At 46.8% G+C, this 23994-nt stretch overlaps 1 protein-coding gene across 1 annotated transcript; it reads left to right on the forward strand.

Moving 5' to 3' along the window:
• The first annotated feature begins 6125 nt into the window (after positions 1–6125).
• Positions 6126–7682, forward strand: UBL5 (ubiquitin like 5). Its single transcript, XM_075546525.1, has 5 exons — positions 6126–6284; positions 6573–6639; positions 6832–6915; positions 7063–7100; positions 7524–7682. Exons 2-5 carry the CDS (start codon positions 6584–6586, stop codon positions 7565–7567), a joined length of 222 nt encoding a protein of 73 aa, XP_075402640.1. The 5' UTR covers positions 6126–6284; positions 6573–6583; the 3' UTR covers positions 7568–7682.
• The last annotated feature ends 16312 nt before the right edge of the window (positions 7683–23994 follow it).

The following is a 23994-nucleotide window of genomic DNA, read 5'->3' on the forward strand; positions in this document are numbered from 1 at the left end:
GAAAGAGGCGGAGACGAGACCCGGGGGCGGGGCTTGAGCGGGCGACCAATCCCAGCACGTGTGACGACGGCGTTCTTGGGCGCGGAGGCGGGGCTAGAGGCGGGGCGAGGCTCGAGGGGCGGTGTGAGAAGCAGGGGCGGGGCTCGCGGGGCGGGGCGAGAAGCAGGGGCGGGGCTCGAGGGGCGGGGCGGGGAGTTTGACCATCCCCAGTAGGTGTGGCGGAGGAGGGGTCGGGAGCGGAGGGCAGGCTGCAGGCGGGACTTGAGAGGGTCTCCGCGCTGCGAAGGAGGGATTGGGATGGAAACTAGGTTGAGTGGGAGGAAGGCGGAACCAGGATCGGAGGACGTGGCGGAAGGCAAAGTCTCCACTTTTTTGTGAAACTTAAGGCTTTTTTGTGTACTTCATGCTTATACTTATGTACTTGCACGCACGAGGATAAAGTTGCAGAAGTGGGTTTCCATGTTCAAAGGGCATATTGAATTCATTTGGGTGGTTACTGCCAAATTGTTCTCCCTAAGTCTGTGTTGACCCTCCTACGTGGTTATGTTTGTTTTAAATTGTGGTCTATATACCAAAAAACAAGAACAAACCCTCCTGCCTTGGAAAAGATTTCGACTCAGAGGGACACCGTGGGGTAGAGAGTTTCCAAGATTGTAAGTTGTACTTTTTTTTTCTTTGTCCCATGAAAGCTTTTATTTTTATTTGAATTTGGGTCATAAACAGAAGTCTGGTATCACTGAGCTCCTGATCCAGTGTTTCGTGCATCCCAAATTTCATTACTGAAAAAAAAAAAAAAAGCCAATTGCTTAAGCAACTCTGACTTGCGGCCAAGAGCATTCCTAACTGGACACAATGGCTCTTCCATCTACTCGGAAAATTCTGATGGTTCATTAACTCCTTTCTCGTCTTGCTGTAAGATAAAAATCATAAAAAGTACAGTCCCTATTGTTCGGCTTAGAGTGTGCCAGGCTGTCACCCCACTCTCGCCTGTCAGTTTGTCCTGGTGTGATGGCTCCCGTGTTGCTTGCGATGCTGGAAGCAATGCCACCAGATTTTGAAATACTAGCAGGGTCACCCAAGGTGAACAGATTTCAGGAGAGCTTCCGCACCAACAGCAGACTAGGGGGAAGGAATCAGGTGTCCACATCTGAAGGACTAGCCACTGAAACCCTTGTGAACAGCAGAGCAGCAGTCAGAGAACGCCACATAATGAGCTCCTGGGTTGAAAGGCACTCAAAATATGAGTAGGGACGGGTTGCTTCAGAGTACAGTGAGTCAGAGCAATGTAGGTGGGGTAGAGTTTTGAGACCTTGTGCTGATATGGACCAACTCAACGATGAGAAGAATGAGAAGGTCCGTTCGTAATCTGACAATGGAATGTACAAAGTGTGAACCTAGGGCAGTTGGAAGTCATCAAAAAATAAAATGGAATTAAATGAAGGGGGAAGTGCAAAGTGGAGACCCAAGGCCCAAGTGTCGGCCAATGAAGATCCCCTCATAGAGGGGTTTAGGAGAGATGTGTTAATTAGGGTGCGAGGTAGTACCGATGAAGAACACAGCTTTCCCCCCAGATCCTGGATGCTTCCTCCCCCCAACTACCATGATCCGAATTCTACCTTGCAGGGCTGGATAGGGCAGAGGATGTACACTGGTACATATGAAGGCTGGAGGTACAGGGAATCCAGGGTGGATGATACCTTCAGGACCAAGGGTGTGAGGGACGATGCTGGGAGAGTGGAGGGTGAGTGGGTTGGAAAGGGGGAACTGATTACAAGGATCCACATGTGACCTCTTCCCTGGGAGAGGGACAGCAGAGAAGGGGGGAGGGGAGACTCCGGATAGGGCAAGATATGACAAAATAACGATGTATAAATTACCAAGGGCACATGAGGGAGAAGGGAGAGGGGAGGGAGGGAAAAATAAAAAGAGGACCTGATGCAAAGGGCTTAAGTGGAGAGCAAAGGCTTTGAGAATGATTGGGGCAGGGAATGTATGGATGTGCTTTATACAATTGATGCATGTATATGTATGGATTGTGATAAGAGTTGTATGAGTCCCTAATAAAATGTAAAAAAAGAAAAAAAAGGGGGGGGAAATGGAATGGAATGCGTGAAGACTGATATCCTTAGTATGAGGGAGCTGAAATGGACTACTATGGGGAATTTTTAATCAGACGAGCCTATGGTTTCCTCTATCAGGATTGACAAATTCAAGAATGGCCTCATGGTTATCTTCCTAAAGAAGATTTCAATATCTGTCAATAAAGCACAATGCTGTCTGTGATAGGCTTCTCGTCAAAGATTTTGTTTTGCCTCGATGTACAATTAATGCTTGAAGAAGCAGCAGTCAAGCAGAAATCAAGCAAGTAAGGTGCACCTAAACCCAAGCCATGGTATTTTCAAGCGTCGCATATGCATTGAAAAGTTGGACAGTGTTCACTATCCAACTTTTAAATGCATATGCGACAAGGAAGCTTTTAAATACATACGAGACAAGGAAGCTTGTTCACTGTCCTACTTTTAAATGCATGTGAGACAAGTGAATTGATGCATTTGGATTACAGTGTGGGTGAAGAAATATTGGAAGTACCTGGACTGCCAGAAGAACAAAGGAAGGAGGTATGGCCACAATTCTCCTTAGAAGCAAGGGTGGTGAGACTTTGTCTCCAGGACTTTGGATATGTAATGATTTGTAAAGGACAGTCCCTGGATTGACACAGTGGCCGCAACAATGGGCTCAGGCATAGGAACAATCTTAAGGATGGCGCAGTGTTTCATTGTTGTGAGCAGGGTTGCTATAGGTCATCACCAATTCAAAAGCAACTAACAGCACCCAGTCCCTGGAAAAGGACATCATCCTTAGTCAAGTAGTTGCTAGGCGTCATCGAATCTGTTACAACTCATAGCGACCATATGTGCAACTGAACGCAAAGCCTGATCTATATGCAACTCCCCATGGTCACTGCCGTTGCAGACCACTGCAATAAACGAGTAACTGGATAATTTGAGTCAAATGAAGGCTTTGATTTCCAGTGCCTATAACTTCAGTATGCAATAGCTCTGTGCAGAAGTTGGAAGTCCTTGTTTTGTGACCAACATGTGGCACTGACCCAAAGTGAGCCCACGCTGTTGGGGAAATGGTGCCAGTCAACTTGCTCCATACAGGGCTGCCACATACTTTCCATTTGCAAAATTTGCAGGATCTGTGAAGTGCAATCTAGGGATTCCTGCATTTTTTTTTAATGGAATAAGGAAGACTCTAGAAGTGATGAATTGGAATTGTGGTGCTGGTAAGGACTACTGAAAGTACCTTGACTACCGAAAGAACCAGTGAATCTGTCTTGGGAGAAGTACAGTCAGAATGCTCCTTAGAAGCAAAGATGGTGAGACTTCATCTCCTATACTGTGGACATGTTGATCAGTCCCCGGAAAAAGGACATCATGCTCAGTAAAGTTGAAGGGTAGCGAAAAAGAGGAAGACCCTGGACAAGATGGACTGACACTGGCTGTACGAGTGGGCTCAAGCGTAACAATCACGAGGCGGGCAGAGGACTGGGGGTGTTCCTTTCTGTTGTACGGAGGGTCACCATGAGTCAGACTTGGTTCGACAGCACCCAACAACATCCTTGCATTGTGAAATTAGAAAATTTTAAAAATACATGAAAAACCTAACATTTACTTTTACTCCCGTAACAAAAATAACAAATATTCCATATAGGAAATCCGGGGCTACATCACAAAGCACCAAAGAGGAAAATGGGATTCTGCAATCCCACCATCCTCAACAATAGGTATGACCCAGTATTTCTGTGTAAATATAAAAATGTGCTCCTTCCAGCTCCCTTAGGCATACGAGTCTCCTCGGGTACCACTGACCTTCCTAATCTTCTTGGCCCCAACCTGTTCTACTCCAAACTCTTAGAGCTGGGCTGTGCCAGGGGCTTTGACAATAATATTGATGAAATAGATTGCATGTTAGAAGAACAAACAAATCTGCCTTGGAAGCAGGAGAGCCAGAAAGCTCCTCTGAAACAGAGATGGCAAGGTTCATCTCACCTACCATGAGGAAGGGCCAGTCCCTGGAGAAGGACATCATGCTCGGTAGCGGGTCAGTGAAAAAGAGAAAGGTCCCCAAAGAGCGGTGGCTGCAACAGGGGCTCAAACATCCGAGACTGTACAGATAGTGCAGCATCCGATGACATTTATACAAAAGGCCAACTATCACTCACTCACTCACCGCCACCGAGTTGATGCCAATTCCAAGCAACACTATAGGACAGGGTAGAACTGCCCCTGTGAATTTCAGACACTGTAACTCTTTACGGGAGTAGAAAGTTGAGTCTTTTGCCTGTGGAGTAGCTGGTGGTTTTGAACTACTGACTCTTGCAGTTAGCAGCCTAACTGGTATCCCCTCTGCCACCAGGGCTCCTCTGAGGGCACTATAAGGCACTGCTATTCCTTTTCCATTGAAGAGGGAAATAAGATTCAGGGATGGGAAGTGTCTTGCCTCAGGCCATGCACCTTAATATTACAGTTTGAGGTTGGGATTAGACTCATCCATCTGGATCCAAAGCCTGAATTTTTTGTATTCATTTCACACCTCTGCCACCTCAGAGAGCCTCTGCAAGAGCTAGAAGGACAAAGGATCCAAGTTCTGTGGCAGGTAATCCCCAGAGCCCTTTTTCTGTGATGGCACCTTAAGTCAACTCCCTAAGGTAGGCAGGCTCTTGCCTTCCCCCTCATCTCACATTCTAGTTTGAGGAAGTGATTCAGGTAGATCAGAAATGGTAGCCCCTTTTCAGTAAAGCCCATAGGCTCACCAAAAAAAATTAAAAATAAAACACAAAACTTGACTGCCACCAAGTCAATGGTGACTCAAGTTGGGTTTCTAAGGCTAACTATTTACAGGAGTAGAAAGCCCAGTCTTTTTCCAGAGGTGCTGCAGCTGATGTTTGGGCAGGGGCCACACTAGGCAGCCCCTCCTCCTCAGCCTCTCAGGAAGACCGGTGAACAGCTGGACTAAGCAATCCCTGCCCCCAGCATTCCAAGGAGCACATCTCTCCAGGCTGGGTCTGTGCAGCCCCTTCCCCCAGCATTCCAGGAAATGGGTCTGAGAAAACAAGGTTTCTTACAGACCACATTCTGACTCAGACCCTGCAGCTGCAGCACTAAACACCTCCCTTCCTCTTATCAGCGCATACTTTCTTGATTCGGGCCCTATATAAATCTCACCACCGAGCTGCGACTTCCTTAACCTAGCTCTTTAGGTGTGGAATTCTCCCAGGGGGTTTTCCTTGCCTTAATAAAACCTTTCTTAACTTCATATTCCCGACTGAATTCTGTCTTCGTTTTGCGTCTCTGTAGCTACCTCTCAGTTTCAAACCACCCACCATGTGGATCGATCGCAGCCCAACCTGTAACCACACCACCCCCAGGGAACCTAGTAAGTTCACCAAACTGGAAGCATTCTACCAGCTGAAGAAGATCGGCTCAATTCCATTGACAGGTTGGTTGACGAGCCGGGGTAGGGCCACGGCCACAGAAGCAGTCTAAGGGGTGCTTTGGGGTCAAAGTGAAGACTAGGGTCAGGCACGGAATGCTTCCCATAGGGCAAGAATAACCGCTCTTAAAAAACTCAGGACCAGGCCTCCTTGCGGCCAGCCGTGGCAGTTGGGTGACTGACTGGCAGTCACCCTGGTCCCAAAGGTGCGGTTAGGAGACGGGGGTCATGGGGGCTCCTTCTTTACTAGGTTAACTGTCATCTACATGTCAGGCGTCCCAGGAGGGCGGGAAGGGAGAGGCAGCCCGCCTAGTCGGGAGGGAGGTGTGAACAATTCACGTCCGAGCCCAGCCCTGAAGGAAAGCCGGGGGCTGGACGGCATGCCCTGCTCCTTGCACCCCGAAACTGCGGCGCGAGGCTTCGTTGGGTTCCGGAACGGCAGGTCCTCCGGGGATGTTTCTTGGGCCCTCGCGTTTCCCCAGCGACTGATGATGCTCGTCCACAGCGAAGGCGCCTCTATGCCCCTTCCTCACGGGCCTGGACCCCCGCTCCACTCACGCGCTGACTTTGGGGTCCCCCCAGGGCGGGCTTGGAACCCCACGCCCGCGACTGAGAAGCTCGAGCCAGGGCCCAGACCGGAAGGAACGCCCCCACGCCGCTGCGTCGAGGTGAGGGGCGGTGCCATAGACGCGCACTTCCGCTTCCGGTTCAGCGCGACGGCCGCGTCCGGGCGTAGTGTTCCTGCCGCGAAGGTTGTGGCGTTGGTAACTTCGAGGGGATTCGAGGTGAGGGGGCCAGTGGGGGGCCCGGGGCGGGGGAGAACCGACGGCTCTCGGTCGCCGTGTCGGCGGGGGGCGAGGCCGGAGCCGAACCCTGGAATCGGACGTTCTGACGAGTCGGGGCGGAGACGAGATGGCGGGAGGCCGGGTTTAGGGCAGGTTTGCGGCTAGGGAGACGGTGAGAGGAAGTCCCAGTGGCTGAGGGGCTTGAGGACCTGGGAGGCTGGCGACGTCGAGGTCTGGGACATCCCTGAACTCGTGACCCCACCGCCTCCCTTCTCCCGGCCCGTATAGCTCCAGCCAGGATGATCGAGGTGGTTTGCAACGACCGTCTGGGGAAGAAGGTCCGCGTCAAGTGCAAGTATCCTTTTGGCAGGCCGCGAGACAGTGTCCCCTGAGAGCGCAGGCGCTCGGTCGGTGTCGTAGGGAGGTTTTAATGAACACACACACCACCCCCACCCCCGAAGGGCGTCGGGAGGATGGGGTCTTGGCAAAGCGCTTTCAGCCTTGGAATGCCCCTTCCCTTGCGTTTTCCTTGACGCCTTGCGCCCAGCACGGATGACACCATCGGGGATCTCAAGAAGCTGATCGCAGCCCAAACTGGCACCCGTTGGAACAAGATCGTCCTTAAGAAGTGGTGAGTGCAGGGGCTAGAGCTAGAGGCCGGAAGGTGTGGGTTAGGGGAGTGCTGCCCGCTGCCCGGGACCATTTCTTAGGCAAGGCTTTCTCCCCTCCGCAAGGACCAACGGTTGGACCCCTCTCTAAATAGGTCTTTATTCCGTAGGTACACCATCTTTAAGGACCACGTGTGTCTGGGTGATTGTATCCTTTGTGGGGTGTCATGAGGAGGATGGGTCTGCCTATCCTTGCCCCCTTGCGCGTTGTTAAATACCAGCGTCTGGAAGAGGGCGTTTAAGTTAGTATATGGCACGTGCTGAGCACTCAGAGGGAGCCATGGAAATGGTTTGGGGGGAGGGGAGGGGTTGGAGTGGCGCACTGGGTTTGGTAAACATGAGCAGGAGGTGGTGGGGGTGGACGGGACTCAGGCAGGTTTGATGTGCAAAGCACTGGAGCATGAACGGCTCTCCTGTTTTGGATTCTGCCCCAAATCAACACAGGTCAGTCCAAGACAGTGGTGTTCTAACTCCTGGGCTGGGCCTACATCATGGACCCAGCTGGGAATAGATGAAAGGGGTGGGGTGGGTATGGAGGACAGGAGAGTATTCCTTAACACCTTCACCTCAGATGAAATCCATGATGGGATGAACTTGGAGCTTTATTACCAATAAGGCAAAATTCCTTCCTCCTTCTCTGCCCTGCCCCTGCCCTGCTCCCCCCTACCCACACTCGTATGGATGCTTGTTTTTAATAACTCAACATTAATAAAAATTAAGATGCTCCTTCGGTGTGGTCATGTTCACTGGAGACTGGCAGAGGAGGGGAAGGTCAGTCCCTGTCTGGTCATCATCGCGGCCCTTCGCTCAGTAAACATTGTGGACTGGTCGATGGGGAAACAGTAAGCAGAACAGGAGATTGGGTGAGTGTATAAGGGCCCAGGGTTGGGATTCTTGTCACCCAAGCGACCAAGGACAGCCTCTGAGTGGGGACAGTAGAGGTAGTGCGTAGAATAACATGCTCTGGATTCAGAAGTACTGCGTGAAATCCCAGTTCTGACACCAACCGCTGAGTGTCCATGGCAAATTACTTAACTTCCATCAGTATTTTCTTATCTGAAAATTAGAACTAAGTGCTTACATATATTAGTATGTAATATACTAATATACAACATATATGTTGTGAAGCACAGATGAGATAACCCACTGCCATCAAATCAGTCTGATTTAGTGTGTCCAGCAGAACCCTGGTGGTGTAGTGATTATTCATTGGGCTGTTAACCAAAAGGTCATAGGTTTGAAACCACCAGCAGTTCCTAGGGAGAAAGGTGAAGCTGTCTATTCCCATAAAGAGTTACAGCTTGGGCAACCCATAAGGGCAGTTCTACCCTGCCCTATAGAGTCACTGCGTCAGAATCCTAGAACTGCTCCCAGGGTGTCCAAGGCTATCATTCTTTATGGGAGCAGACAGCCTCATCTTCATCAGTACTCCCCTCTCTTGGGTGATCCCTGGCTGCTTCTCCCCTTAACCTCTGAGTAGCTGGTGGATTCTGACTGCTGACCTTGTTAGCAGCCCACTGTGTAACCCACTACACCATGGTTGCTCCTAGGTAAGAAAAAGTGTATCTAAATATCTATAGTTCCTGGTGATTTAAACAAACAAACAATAAAATGCGTGTAGTGGACAGTGGGTAGGTAGTATGGCCTAGGCTATAAGAGCCAGGCCTCGCGAACCAGACCAATCAAGTGTGAGTTCTGACCATTAGCATGGGACTCAGACTCAGAGAATCAAAGTCTGATCATCAGTTTCCTCCCAGAAAACATCACCATGATGGTATCTACATCCCAGCTCATCACCTGGCACAGAGAGCTATTGACTGCCCTTGTCCTCCATGTGTGCACAGCAAGGCACCAAACACCCCACCTCGGACCATAGGCCCACAGCCCACACTGGAGCCCTTCCTTGGAAACCACCAGGACCATGATGCACCAGTACTCCCCTCATGACCCCTGATGATCCTCCCCTTCACTTGCCCATGTGCCCAAGCCCTTTCCTTCATTTCACCACCAGGGTTCTTGGGAGAGGGACTTAACTGCCACAGGGATGCTGCTGCCCTGTGACTTGTAGAAGATGATCTCTGTGTCCCTCTTCCCACTCCCTTCCATGGCTTCTCCCCTGTTTCTGGGAACTCCTGGGATCCTGGCTCTTCCTGCTCAAGCCTTCCCCTTAACTGGCTCTTTCAAAACAGGCTTACTGAGGTGACTCCTTGTTTTCCTCCGGAAGCAGAGACGGGAACACTTGAAACAGCTACAACCTACCTACCCTTTTCTTCCTGCCTCTGCTTCCCCTTCCTTCTGTTCTCTTTCATGAGGTCAGCTCCCTTCTCAAGGCACTGGAAAAAGTGCCTTGGAATAATACATAAACATAAGCTTCCATTTTAATTTTAAAGGATGACTATGCTAATGCATCCATGTTAGATCGAGCATTTGTTAAAAATTGTTAATTTCTCATACCACCAGTAACCAGCATTTGATCAACCCAGACATTTTCAGAGATAGGTAATTTGTTTTAATGATTAGGGTAAATTACACATACTTTAGTGTGCCCCTGGCTTAATGATGGAGCTACTGACAAGGATTGTTTTTATGAAAAGACTGATAATGAAAGCAATCAAGATGAAAATTAAATTTAAACGTGGGGTATTGAGCTTATGATGGAGTCTTGGGAGTGGACCCTTGGCATAAGTCGGGGACTCCCTGTACTCCTATAGCTAATTACTCTTTTGTTTGCTTTTTAACAGAGCAGTGCAGGCACTCTGATTCTGGTGAAGGGAAAGGCCATTCACATCGTGGAGAAGTCAACAAGCCCCAGATAAATGACTCTCGGGGGTGGGAAGGGGGGGTGCATTGGGCTGTTGGCTTCAAGGTCAGCAGTTTGAATCCACCAGCCACTACAAGAGAGAAAGATGAGACTGTCCACCCTGTCGATTTACAGCCTCCGAAACCCTGTATAGGGTCAATGAGTCAGAATCAACTTGGTGGCAGTGGAGTTCTTTGAGAGGAGTTGGGATGCAGTGGGTTTGGAGGGTAAATGTTATAACATCCCCAATTCTAAAGCACACGAGTATTTTCTTCATTAATGTTATCTAGGATCTGCTAGCCCTTGCTGTGGCTACACAGAGCCCAGACAAAATGCATGATGAAGGGTTTATTATGAAGGTTAACAAGTTGTAATGCCAGCGAGAAATGCTTGGGATAGAGTAATTTTCAAGACATGTTCTTTCAGGTCTGCCAATAAATGTCCGAGGGGGCATACCACTCCTTTGTAAGCCTCAGTCTGAAAGCATTCGGGTAAAGTGGGTCAGCCAATCCAGCTCTGTGACTTAAATCCCCAGAGGCACGCTGCCTCGGTAAGCTTCCTCCAGAAGGCACTCAGCTGCACTTCAGTGGGTCAGCAAACCCATTACCTCAATTAAGTGCCCAGAGCAGCCCTACTCTGGAGATCAGCCTCCTGCACAAAAGCACTCATCCCTGCTTTCTCTGAGGGTCGGGAAGTCCATTCTGCCCCACGCTCTGGCTCCCGGTTCTGCTGCTGCTCCTCAGATGTTCTAGCTCTCTTCTGGATCCAGGAGGTTCACGGTGCAAGGATCTTAGGTCCAGAGGACATGTTCCACTCCTGGCACTTGCTGTGTCCTGCAGTTGTATGACAGCTGAGGGAATCCTGTCTGCAGTTACTCATAGGTGAGTCCTATCAGTATCTTCCTCCCTCCTTCTTACCAGACCCCTGCAGGACTAGGGCATTAGGTGAGAGTTCGAGACTTTAGCTGGAACAGCCACATTAAATAATTCACTGCCCCTGCAAGTAATGGCCAACATTTTGAGTGATGATTGAGTTAAATAAAATTGCTACGTAAGTGTGGGAGGGTAGGTGAGACAAAGACGTGCACAAGCACATATAGGTATAAACCCAAACCAAGCATTACCATCTAATTGATTTCAATTCACAGCAACCTTATACAGGGTTTCTGAAGCTGCCTCATCTTTGTCCTGAGGGATGCCTGGTGGGCTTGAACTTCCAATCCTGTTAAGCAGTCCAAGGCCTAACCCATCATGCCACTGGGACTCCTTAGTTGGAGATAGTGGTATGTGGGCATGTATATAAGAACACATGAGGAGGCCCAGTTAATGGAAACTTTTTAGACATTCCCAAACATCTCCTGGGGCTGAATTACCAGACTCGAAAGCCAAAGGACATAATCTTTGGAGACATATGAGGGAGGGGTCTTCAAAAACTTTGTGGAAGAATTCCATTATCACTTAAGACCATTTTACATAAACCGTGAAGTCCTCTCATGCAAGCCAGTTGACATGACTGCTCATGAAGCTCATCTTCTACATTCGAGTTTGGAGAGGTGCAGCTGGGGTCCTAAACGCTTCAGGGCGTAAACATTGCCTTGTTCCTGTGTGGAGCAAAGGCAAGCAGAAGAAACCAACCTCGAAGCAGCAGGACTGATGACACACAGACCACAGCCTCCTAGAGCCTAGACTAGAAGACCCAGGTCCTAGGTGGTGCCTGGCTCCCACTACACACTTCTGGGAGCAGCCACAGGGAGAAGGTCCCCGTCAGAATGGAAAACAAATGTACAAGAAAACACAAGTTCCTGAAAAAGACTAAATGTACTGGACAGGTAGCAATCAGTGGCACCCTGTGACTGTCACCCTAAGACATCCTTTTGACCTGGAACTGAAGCCACTCATAGAGGTCACCCTTCAGCTGAATAATAGGTCAACCAATAATATTATAACACATGAGGAAGTGCTCCTTAGAACAACTCTGAGGAAGAAGAGAAGGCAAAAGGGTGGGGCAAGGGGAGGGAGGGCAGAAATTGGGGGGAGGGAGAACCTTACAGAACTGCAACCGATGTCAGAGCAATTCATGTGTGCATTGTGGAGTGCTAAACAAATTCGGTGTGTGAACTGCCTAAAACTTTTTTTGTAAGTGCCCTTAAAAGAAGGCTTATTTAAAACAAATCCTGTCACAAAATGCAAAGAGATCAACTAATATCAGTAGATTCTATCAAGTTATGAACAGACATAAGAACAGCAGTCATTCATCTCATTAAAAACCCTCAAAGTGGGGAAACATGAAAAAGAATTTGATAACTCCTTTTGCCCCTCAAATTGGCAAAACTAAAAGCTGGCTAATGGTCCCTGCAGCCCATTATCAAGGTGTAAGAAAATGTAGACTCCCAAGGGTGCTAGGAAGTAGGAGAGGTTGGTAAGGCCTCTGTGGGGAGTGGCGGGGCGTGGCTATTTGGAAGTGGTTCAGGGCCGGCAAGTCGGTTCTGACTGGGCCACCCTGTGCACAGGGAGAAGCACTGCCCCGGTTCTGCACCATTCTCATAACCGTTGCTGTTTGGGCCCATTGTTGCAACCACTGGGTCACTTCATCCCTCCAAGGGTCTTCCTATTATACCTTAGCCCACACTTCCAGCCCAGCCATTTCATTCCTAGCAACCTGGCCTCCAGATTAGAGTCGGTGATAAAAATCTTGCCTTCCATGCGGGAGGACAGGTGAGATTCCCAGCCAATGATCTCATGCACGCCTATCAGTGGGGACTTGGGAATGGCTACAATTCTGAAAAGTGGCGCTGTGATAGGTGAGGAAGGCAAGCCAGGCGATCTACATCTGAATGTCACTCGGTGAAGAGCCCTGTGCCTCACAGTGGTTCCATCCACAAACAAATGTGGGTGGCAAAGGACTGAGGGGTGTATGCTGGGAGTCTGGGTAGCATATTACACACGGGCACAAAATCTACCTGGATGGATGTGCCCTCCAGTATGTAATGCTAGTGGATAAAGATTAAAACCAAGCTAACTGTTCAACAGCTGAAGGATGGTTGCCACCAGTCCTCACTGTGCCACCCTGCTGAGAGCGCTAAGGTGTCTTGCCCAGGAAGGACCACCTTAAACAAGGATGACATCCCATAAGCAGCAGGATGCATGGCGGAGAACAACTTGTTCACATGCTATTAGCATAGCCCCGCCCATCCCAAGAAAACTCCACCCTCTCCAATTGTAATGAATATGTATAGCCTCCATTTTGTACATTGAGATAAAAACTGAACCCTCTAGCTTTGGTAAGATGATGGTAAAGATGGCTTAAACCAGTGGTTCTCAATCTTCCTAATGCCACGACCCTTTAATATGGTTCCTCATGGTGTGGTGACCCCCAACCATAAAATTACTTTCATTGCTACTTCATAACTGTCATTTTGCTACTGATGAATCGGGGTCGAGACCCACAGGTTGAGAAGCGTTGACTTAACCCCTTGTCCCGTCAGCTGGCTTCTCTAATAAAATTTGCTCTTGTGGTAACTCTGCCCCCTCCTGGTTGTTCTTGGTCCAGAGAGGGCAAAAATCCTCCTTTGTAGGTTCAGGCTGAGGACCATGCTGCCTCTGGCAACAGAGCACCCACCTTTTGGCTGGCAGCCAAGCCGCTAACCATTTGCACCACGCTCAGAAACTCCAACCTCGCTGCCACCGAGCCCAAGCTGGCTCCCGGCGACCTGTCCCTGTGGGTTTCTGCGAGGACTGGAACTCTTGGCTGTTAGGTGCCATCAAACGCACAGGGCCAGTTCTTCCCTGTCCAGAGGGGTCGCTGTGCGTCTGCAACGACTCCGATGGCAGTGAGTTTGTGTTTCGTTGTGAGAGATGAAATCTGTATTTCACTGAACAGTAAGAATATTTAGCAAAACGAGAAACCGGCAGGCTGCTGCAGTGTTCCAAACTGCAGGGGATGGGGGTGTGATGGGGTGAAATAAGCACATGAAGTGTGCTAACATGCCCAGGGGAAGGTTGTTGGCAGGTGCCTACAGAGTCAGCTCCGACCCTTTCGACCCTCTGTACACCCCTACGCACAGCCCTGGGCCATCTCACAGTTGTTCCTAGGGCCGGAACCCATTGATGCAGACCCTGTGTGCGTCCATCACTCCCATCGAGTCCATTCCCGCTCACAGCAGCCCTCCCGGACAGAGTGGACCTGCTCTCGTGGGTTTCGGAGACTGTCGCTCGTGACAGGAGTAAAAAGCCTCATCTTTCTTCTAAGGAGCTCCTGGTCTCACATTGCCCCCCTCGAGATGAGCAGCCTGACGGGGAGCCATCAGGCCACCAAGGGGTCCCTGTGACTGAACCAACCACACAGGACTCCACCGTCAAGGATGAATCGTAAATGCGGAGAAAGGGCACTTCCAGGGTTCCAGTTAATGTAGGACAGATACGAAATCACCCTGGAACATCAGTCATCCTCGCCACCTGCACGATCCACTGAGAGATGGTGCAGTTTGAAGACAAGTGGGACATTTGCATCATCGCAGAGTATCTCTGCCGTAAGTACTTCCTCATTTAAAAGGGGGGGGGGATCTGTAATCGTTTGTACAGACACCGCCTTCAGCAAATGAAGGTTAATGTCACATGTGGTCCACAGCCTCCGAGATGGCACCTAATGAGCCCCACATCCTGGGGTTCACGTCTTTTATAATTTCCCCACCCCATGAAGTCAGGTGGTGGGATACAACTTCGGAGAATAGATTGCAACGAGTCTGTGGCTTCTGTCCTGGTGAAGACTGGCAGTCATGTTGTCCGCTGCCTTAGGGAGAAGTCTCTAGCCAGCAGCCAGTAGGGGACAGCCACTCGGTCCAGCATCTCACAAGGAACTGACTCTTACCAGCAATGCCCCCAGGTCGACCTGTGTTCCATAGGGTTTTCGGTGACTCGCTTTTCAGGAGTAGATGCCAGGCCCTTTTGTTAGCTGCTAAGTGACTTGCCCATTCCTCCCTCCCAGCTCAGAAAGTTGATCTGTACATTCTCCCTCTTATGGGAAAGTCTCGGCAGGAGATTATTTTTAGAATATATGCCCATGTCCCCAGGTTCAGGACACTACAATGAATTTAGACTATTCTTCAATATTGTTCCTTTTGATGCTGTCATCTGAGTGGTGTGGTTAGATCTTGTCATGATAACTAGGATGTTCTCATCAATTTTAGTATTGTTTCTTTTATGATAATCTTGCTGGGGCAACCAGGATGTTATAATCAATTTTGCTTCTTTCAGGATAAGGAATGTACTTTGTAATGCATGCTTGATCTTCTTAAAGTTACAATTAATCCACGGATTTTACTTTCTGCTTCTGTTCACACTTGCTTGAATCTTTGACGGGTCATAAATGAGTTTGGGGCCTTTTAAAATGGAATGGGAATCCACTCAGGGCTGCTATGAGGGGAAACGTCTTTAGTTTCTCAGTAGCCCAGCTAGCTGAACAAAGACTCTTCTGAATTTAAAGACACTATAGTGGCAGTCATTTATTTGCACCTACAACAATAGGATGCACCCAGAGAGACATGTAGCCTTGGATATCCTTCCCAATGATGCATAACTAAACAAACACATGGAGATGACAGCAGACACTCTGCAAAAGTTCCATAGACACGAAAGACAAAGAATAGACACATACTGGCACACAGAGACTTCACAGTGTCTAGAACGGTGGGGATCTTCGAAACCACCATCAGCGACCCTCACGCCAAGACCTTAGGGGTGAATTCATGAAATGTTTCACCAGTGTGGCCTGCATGATGGTAGAAATGCCAAAATGCATGGAGTAGGGAACCAGTGGAGGGGCCTGAGGGGCTGACCCCAATCCCAACTATGTGGACAGCTGCCCCTTCCCCCAGAAGAATTTATTTCAGAGGACAGCACTGAAGCTGCAGCTCAGGGAGAGGGACATGTCTGATCAGAGCATATAGGAGCAAATGAAAGGGGAGGATGAGAGATAGGAGCACATCCTGGCCCACCAAACCTTGAGGACAATGTTCCCGCTCAGAGCAGCCAATCCACAGAGAAGACCATATGGCCGGCCCCCCTATGAGACCTGACATTCCTCACTGACCCATAGTCCTACAAGGGACAACACTGGGGACACAGTGTGGGAATTACACCTGATCTGATCCCCCCACACCAAGGCACAACACTAAGGGTGTGCACCAGAACAGCAAGGAGAACAAAGCAACGAAGTCCCCAGAGAATACCAAAATTAGACTTTGGGGCCAGAGCTTGGTGTCCCATCAGACTTGACCAGAAAACACTCCTAAAGGCCAACAAACAGTCCTTGAACTACCTACAAGCTTTTCTTTTTTGTTGTTGTGTTGTGTTTTTTCTTTTGCTTTTGTCATTAGCTTTTTGTTTTATTTTGTTGCTTGGTTTTGCACTGTCGTGTTTTTGTGCATGTTATTATCTCCGCAGGTCTGTCTAAATAAGAGAGGCTGGATGAACAATATGGAGGAGAAAAAAATGGACTGACATTTCCGGGGTACATGGGAGAGGGGGTTGGTGCGGGGAAAGGTAGTAGTGGTAACAAACCCAGGGACAAAGGAACAACACGTGATCCAAATCAGTGGTGAGGAGGGTTTAGGAGGCCTGGTAGGACAGTGTAACCGAGAGGAAAGACTGAAACCCAAATGAAGGCTGAGCGTGACAGTGGGACAAGAGGAGCTAGGAGGCAGAGGGCATTTATAAAGGCAGGTGCATATGTAAATAGATATGAGGATGGGGAAATAGATCTATGTGCATATTTTTATAGGTTTAGTATTAAGGTAGCAGATGGACATTGGGCCTACACTCAAGTACTCCCTCAATGCAAGAACACTTTATTTTATTAAACTGGCATTCCATGATGTTCACCTTCTCACACAAATCACTGAAGACAAAAATGGGTGCATAAGCAAATATGGTGAAGAAAACTGATGGTGTCCAGCTATCAAAAGATATAGCATCTGGGGTCTTAAAGGCTTACAGGTAAACAAGCGGCCATCTAGCTCAGAAGCAACAAAGCCCACATGGAAGAAGCACACCAGCTGTGTGACCACAAGTTGTCAAAAGGATGAGGTATCAGGCATCAAAGTAAGAAAAATCATATCGTGAATGAGGGGGACTCCAGGAGGCGGGGACCCAAAGCCCATCTGTAGGCAACTGGACATCCCCTTACGGAAGGGTCTCAGGGAAGAGAGAAGCCAGTCAGGGTACAATGTAGCAACGATGAAACATACAACCTTCCTCTAGTTCCTAAATGCTTCCTCCCCACCCACTATCATGATCCCAACTCTACCTTACAAGTCTGGCTAGACCAGAGGATGTACACTGGTACAGATAGGAACTGGAAACACAGGGAATCCAAGACACGATTGCTTCAGGACCAGTGATGAGAGTGGTGATTACAGCGGGGAGGGGGGGGTAGGTAGAGAAGAGGAACCAATTACAGGGATTTACATATGACCTCCTCCCTGGGGGATGGACAACAGAAAAGTAGGTGAAGGGAGACGTCAGACAGTGTAAGATATGACGAAATAATAATATACAATTTATCAAGAGTTCATGAGGGAGAGGGAAGTGGGGGTTAATGAGCTGATGCCAGGGTCTTATGTGGAGATCAAGTGTTTTGAGAATGATGAGGGTAACGGATGTACAAAAGTGCTTTATACAATTGATGTAAGGATGGATTGTGATAAGAGTTGTATGAGCTCTCAATAAAATGATAAAAAATAATAATAGAACAACTCTTAAAAATGGCCCTTGACAGAAAAGAGAAAAAAAAGTACCTCACTTCTGTTCTAGACTCTAGCACAGGTTCTAGACTCTAGCACAGGTCCCCAAACTTATTTGACTGAACACGTCCTTTTCAGGAGAAAAAACAAAAGACACCAATCCGTGATAAAATGTAGGTAGCTGCTGTTGCAGCACCCCTGGATCGTCCCAAGGGGGCTCTGCAACACAGTGAATTCGAGAACCTAAAAAGAACATCGGGGAAATCTTAGGAAAAACATCAGAAGCTAAAAAGAACATCAGGGGAAAGAAAATCGGGAGGTGGCGGGGGGTGGGGATGGGGGGAGTATGTCATTTAGCTAATAATATTCTAGCAAGGCAGAAGAACGATGAAGCTGTCTACTCCTAGGAAGATGGACAGTTTCAGAAACCTAAAGGACCAGTTCCACTCGATCCTTCTTTCGGGTCTCTGAGTTGGAATCAACTCAATGGCAATTAAAAAATACATATACCAATGTTGACTTCTTAGTTTTGATTCTTATTCTTTGGCAGGGTTTCTCATCCTTGGCACTGGAAATTTGGGGCAATATCAATACTTTTGTGTGTGGTGCCAGGTAGTCTGGGTTGTTTACCCGGCATCTTTGTCTCCTACCCCTTAGATTCCAGTAGCATCACCCCAACCCCAATTTGTGAAAACAGAAATGTATAAAGACATTACCAAATGACTCCTGGGGGTCAGAATTGCTCTGGTTGAAGCTACATTTGGAACTATTTGTATGGTGTTACCGTCCAGTGGTAGGGACCTGAAGAAAAAAGTGGCCAGTGGACTGATGATCCAAAGGCAAATTATATTTCCAAAGTACAGCTTTATATACAAAAAGGCAAGGGTGCATAGCATGTGGTGTAACAATAACATCGTGATGAAATTGCTCTAAGCACAAACAGTTCCTAGGGACTAATTGTAAGTGCAGCTGATGAAACGTACAACTTTCCTCTAGTTCTTAAATGCTTCCTGCTCCCTACCCCTCCACCCCACCCCTGCTATCATGATACTTTACAAATTCAGCTAGACCAGAGGATGTACACAGGTACAGATAGGAACTGGAAATACAGGGAATCCAGAGCAGATGATCCCATCAGGACCAGTGGTGAGAGTGGCGATACCGGGAAGGTGGGGTAGAAAGGGGGAACTGATTACAAGGACCTACATATAACCTCCTCCCTGGGGGATGGACAGTAGAAAAGTGGTGAAGGGAGACATCGGACAGTGTAAGATATGACAAAATAATTTAATTATCAAGGGTTCATGAGGGAGGGGACAATGGGAAGGGAAGGAAAAATGAGCTGACACCAGGGGGTCAAATGGAAAGCAAATATTTTGAGAATGGAGATGGCAACAAATGTACAAATGTGCTTGACAAAATGGATATATATATGGATTGTGATAAGAGTTGTAAGAGCCCCCAATAAAATGATTTTTAAAAGAATTAGACAATAAACTATCATTAGCTTAAAATAAAAAATAATTCCATGTGGATGGATATAATGGATGATGTAAGAGATGACTAAATAAATAAATAAGGGTTCCTGGGAAGTAGGATGGGGGAGGAAGGGGATAAAGGGGAGCTATTATCAGGAGTTCAAAAAGAAAGAAAATGTTTTGGAACTGATTGTGGTAGAAATTGTACAATACTGCCTGATGTGATTGACTATGGGATGTATAAGAACTGTAAGAGCTCCCAAGAAAATTATTTTAAAAAGAAAAAACAAGTGCAGTTGTGGTCTCAGGGCATCTTGGAATGTGGGAAAACATGATCAGCGTTCCAGGTTTCAGTGTCCCCAAGCACCCTAGAGAGACACCAAGAACTCAGTGACTCTCTGCAGTGGTTCTCAACCTTTCTAATGCCGCGACCCTTTCATACAGTGCCTCATGTTGTTTTTTTCGTTACTACTTCATAACTGTAATTTTGGCCCTGTTATGAAGCAGGCGACCCCTGTGAAAGAGTCGTTCGTCCCCCAAAGGGGTCATAACCCACAAGTTGAGAACCGTGGCTGCTCTATAGTATGGTTTTTCTCTTCTTTCTTCTTTTTGGTGTCTTTGTAAGATAGACAGGATAAGCAATCCCAAGGAGACAGTGACAGGACTGACAGTTCTGGAGGGGCTGGCACAGGAGGGGAGGAGGTGTGGAAAGGGGAGGTGAGTGGTGAGCCAGTAACAGGGACAGGGGAAGAGCAAGGGGTCTAAACTTGAGAGCGTAATGTTCCTGGTAGTGTTTGATCAATTAAAATGTATCTAAGAGGAATTACTGGGAGGTGAACAATGGGTAAATATGATAGTGGGGCAGGAGGAAAGAAAAAAGAAACAGTGGAAAGAAAAAGAATAAAAATTATATACATGCAAATATATATACGTAAATGCAACAAGGAAGCAAATGGACTTTGGGTCACTACTTAAATCTTACCTAAACACAATGGTCTGTTCTAATAACATGGCACTGTAGGATACTCACCTTCCAGACATGATCACTGAAGGCTAAATGGGTGGCAAAGGTGGTGAAGAAAACTGATGGTGCCTGGCTATTAAAAGATATAGCATCTGGGCTCTTAAAGGCTTTAGTTAAACAAGTGGCCATTTAGCAAGGAAGTAACAAAGCCTACAGGGAAGAAGCATACCAGCCTATGTGATCATGAAGTGATGAAGGGAAATAGGTATCAGAAGTTCAAAAGCAAGCAATCAAATTGATGAGAAAGAACATGGACAAAGTGAAGACCCAAAACCCACTTGCTTTATACAATTGATGTACGTATATGTGTGGATTGTGATAAGAGTTGTATGAGCCCCTAATAAAATGTAAAAAAATAAAAAGAAAGATAATTGGGCAGTCCCTCACAGAAGGGCCACATGGAAGGGGTTCACTATAGTACTGATGAAACACATAACTGTCCTCTGGTTCTTTAATATTTCCTCCCCTTACTATTTTGGTCTTTGTTTTACCTCATTAATCTTGTTAATGTGTATAAATATGATGCATGAAAGCCAAGATAGTAACCCTTCAGAAACAGTAATGGGAGTAATGATTCCCTGAGGATATGGAGAGTGGGGGGAAGGTGGGAGGACAATGGGAGCTGATAGCAAAGATGACCATATAACCCCACTCAAGGGGAATGAATAACAGAATTGTAGTGAATGGATATATTGGATATATATATATTGGCAAAGCAACAACAACAATATATAATAAGATTAATAAGGGTTCCTGAGGGGTGGGGAGAGAGGGATAAAGGGGAGCTGATATCAAAGTGTTCAAGAAGAAAGAAAAAGGTTTGGAAACTGTGATAATAATTGTACAATTATGCTTGATCTAATTGAATTATGGAATGTTATAATATCTGTAAGAGCTCCCAATAAAATGATTAAGAATTTTTTTAATTGCTCTGGTTGAAAGACATTTTATTATGTAAAATACCAACAGAAGGGAAAGCCAGGTGAAGGTAAATATGGGCACTCTGTACTATTAATAAAACTCCACCCCAAATCTACAATCCTAACACAAAAACAATGCAACACATATTTACTATGCTAGACCTGGTGGCATAGTGGTTACACAGTGGGCTGCAATCCTCAAGATCGACAGTTTGAAACCACCGACTGTTCCACAGGAGAAAGATGGGGCTTTCTACTCCCATAAACGGTTATTGTTTGGGAAACTCACAGGGCCACTTCTCCCCTGTCCTACCCAGTCACCATGAGTTGACATCAACCTGATGGCAGTGTTCGAACTTTTCAAGTTTGAGCATGTACTTACAAAAACCCAAATGATATATTGAAAATTAAGTCCCTTATATCTTCCTTCACCACCATCACTGGTGGCAGTCATTAACATATTTGAATGAATCCATACCTTTTCTGTGATAGGAACTTAAGAGTTTTTGCACAATCGAGATATGGTTAGGTGCTGTCAAGTCGGTTCTGGCTCCGCGATCCTATGGACACGAGAAGGACATGCTGCCCAGCTGTACACTGTCCTCACAATTGTTGCTGTATGGGTCCATGGTCACAGCAACTGGGTCAGTCCATCTCATTAAGGGACATCCTCTGGTATGCTTGACCTCTATGTAACCAAACATGATGTCCCCTAGGGTCTGGTCTATCCTGATGACATGTCCAAAAGTACAGGAGAAAAAGTCTGTCCATCCTCACTTCTAGAGAGGAAGGGCTGTACTTCATCCAGTGAAGGTTTCCTTATTCTTCCGGCAGTCCGTGGAACCTTCAATGACAGCCTTTGCTAACACTGTAAGTCAAAGGCATCACGTCTGTAATCTTTATTCATCGTCTAGTGCTTGCACGCACAAGAAGTGACTGAAATGACCAAAGTCTGGATCAGGTGCACCTTATATTTCAAGGAACATCTCTGCGTTGTAAAACTTTAAAGAGGTCTTGTGCAGATTTGCCCGATGGCGGTGTCATTTGATTCAGTGACTGCTGCTTCCATGAGCATTCCTTGTGGATCCAAGTAAAAGGCACTCTGTGACAACGTGCATCTTTTCTCCATGACAACGTGCATCTTTTCTCCATCAGTCATGAGGTGATTTTTGGTCCAGTAGTGAGGCTCTTTGCAGTGTAAATCCACACTGAAGGCTGTAGTGCTTGCTCTTCATCGGTAGGTGCTTCAAGACCTCTTCTCTCCCCACGAGGAAGCTTGTGTCATCTGTATCGCACATGCTGTTAATGAATAGTTCTTAAATTACGATACCACATTCTTTTTCATCTAGTGCAACTTCTCAGATGACGTGCTCAGCACACAGAACACCGAAGTATGGTGAAAGGGTACAACCCTAGCCCACACCTTTCCTGATCGTAAACCAAGCAGTATCCCCTTATTTTTGTCCAGAATGATTCTTGGTTTATGTAATCAAGTGTTCTAGAATTCCAATTTTTCGGCAATATTATCCATAATTTATGATCCATGAAGTCAAATACCCTTTCAGAGTCATAAAGTACAATCGCCTTTTTGGTGTTCTCTACTTTCAGCCAAGATCCATCTGACTTCAGCAATGATATCCGTCATTCCATATCTTCTTCCGTATCCTCTTCCGATTCCAGGAACTTTCAGCAGTTCCTTTTATTTCTCTTTGTTTAGGGGGGTAAAAGTTCTTTTGTTTCTGAATACACTAGACAAAAAGCAAGACTTGCTAAAAGCTGGAGAAAGAGAAAAGGGAGTTCTTTTTTGATGTACTGCTGAAGCCATTAAAAAATTATTCTTAAAATAGAGGAAAGAGCTAGGAGGCAAAAGGCATTTATAGAGATCTAAATAAAGGCATGTACATATGTAAATATATTTATATATGAGGGTATGGAAATAGATCTTTGTGCATATATGTATCTCTTTAGTATTGAGGTAGCAGATGGACATTAGGCCTCCACTCAAGTACTCCTCAATGCAAGAATACTTTGTTCTATTAAACTGGCATTTCATGATGCGCACCTTCCCAACATAATCGCTGAAGACAAATTGGGTGCATAAGCAAATGTGATGAAGAAAGCTGATGGTGCCCGGCTATCAAAAGATATAGCATCTGGGGTCTTATAGGCTTGAAGATAAACAAGCGGCCATCTAGCTGAGAAGCAACAAAGTCCACATGGAAGAAGCATACCAGCTTGTGTGCCCACAAGGTGTCAAAGAGATCAGATATCAGGCATCATCAGAACAAAAAAATCATATCATTGTGAATGGGGGGGGGGGTGCAGAGTGGATACCCAAAGCCCATCTGTAGGCAATTGGACAATCCCTTACAGAAGGGTAGAGGGGAGGAGACAAGCCAGTTAGGGTGCAGGGTAGCAACAATGAAATATACAACTTAAATTTTTTTAATAAAATAAAAAAAAGAAACATACAACTTTCCTCTAGTTCTTAAATGCTTCCTTCCCCCCCACGCCCCCACTATCATGATCCCAATTCTGCCTTACAATTCTGGCTAGACCAGAGCATATACACTGGTACAGATAGGAACTGGAAACACAGGGAATCCAGGGCAGATGATCCCTTCAGGACCAGTGGTGAGAGTGGGGATACCAGGAGGGTGGAGGGAAGGGAAGTTAGAAAGGAGGAACTGATTACAAGGATCTCCATATAACCTCCTTCCTGGGGGACAGACAACCGAATAGATGAAGGGAGACATCAAACAGTGCAATATATGAGAAAATAATAATAGTTTATAAATTATCAAGGGTTCATGAGGGAGGGGGGAGTCGGGAGGGGGGAAACGAGGAGCTCATACCAAGGGCTCAAGTAGAAAGCAAATGTTTTGAGAATGATGATGGCAACAAATGTACAAATGTGCTTGACACAATGGATGGATGTATGGATTGTGATAAGAGTTGTTTGAGCCCCCAATAAAATGATTAAAAATTTATCCTTAAAAAATTAAAATAAATAAAATTTAAATTATCCTTTGCACAATATTACTTACATATGATATTAATTGTGGGGTACCAGCTCCCACAA

This window comes from Tenrec ecaudatus, chromosome 1, assembly GCF_050624435.1.
Source record: "Tenrec ecaudatus isolate mTenEca1 chromosome 1, mTenEca1.hap1, whole genome shotgun sequence".
NCBI classification, from domain to species: Eukaryota; Metazoa; Chordata; class Mammalia; order Afrosoricida; family Tenrecidae; genus Tenrec; species Tenrec ecaudatus.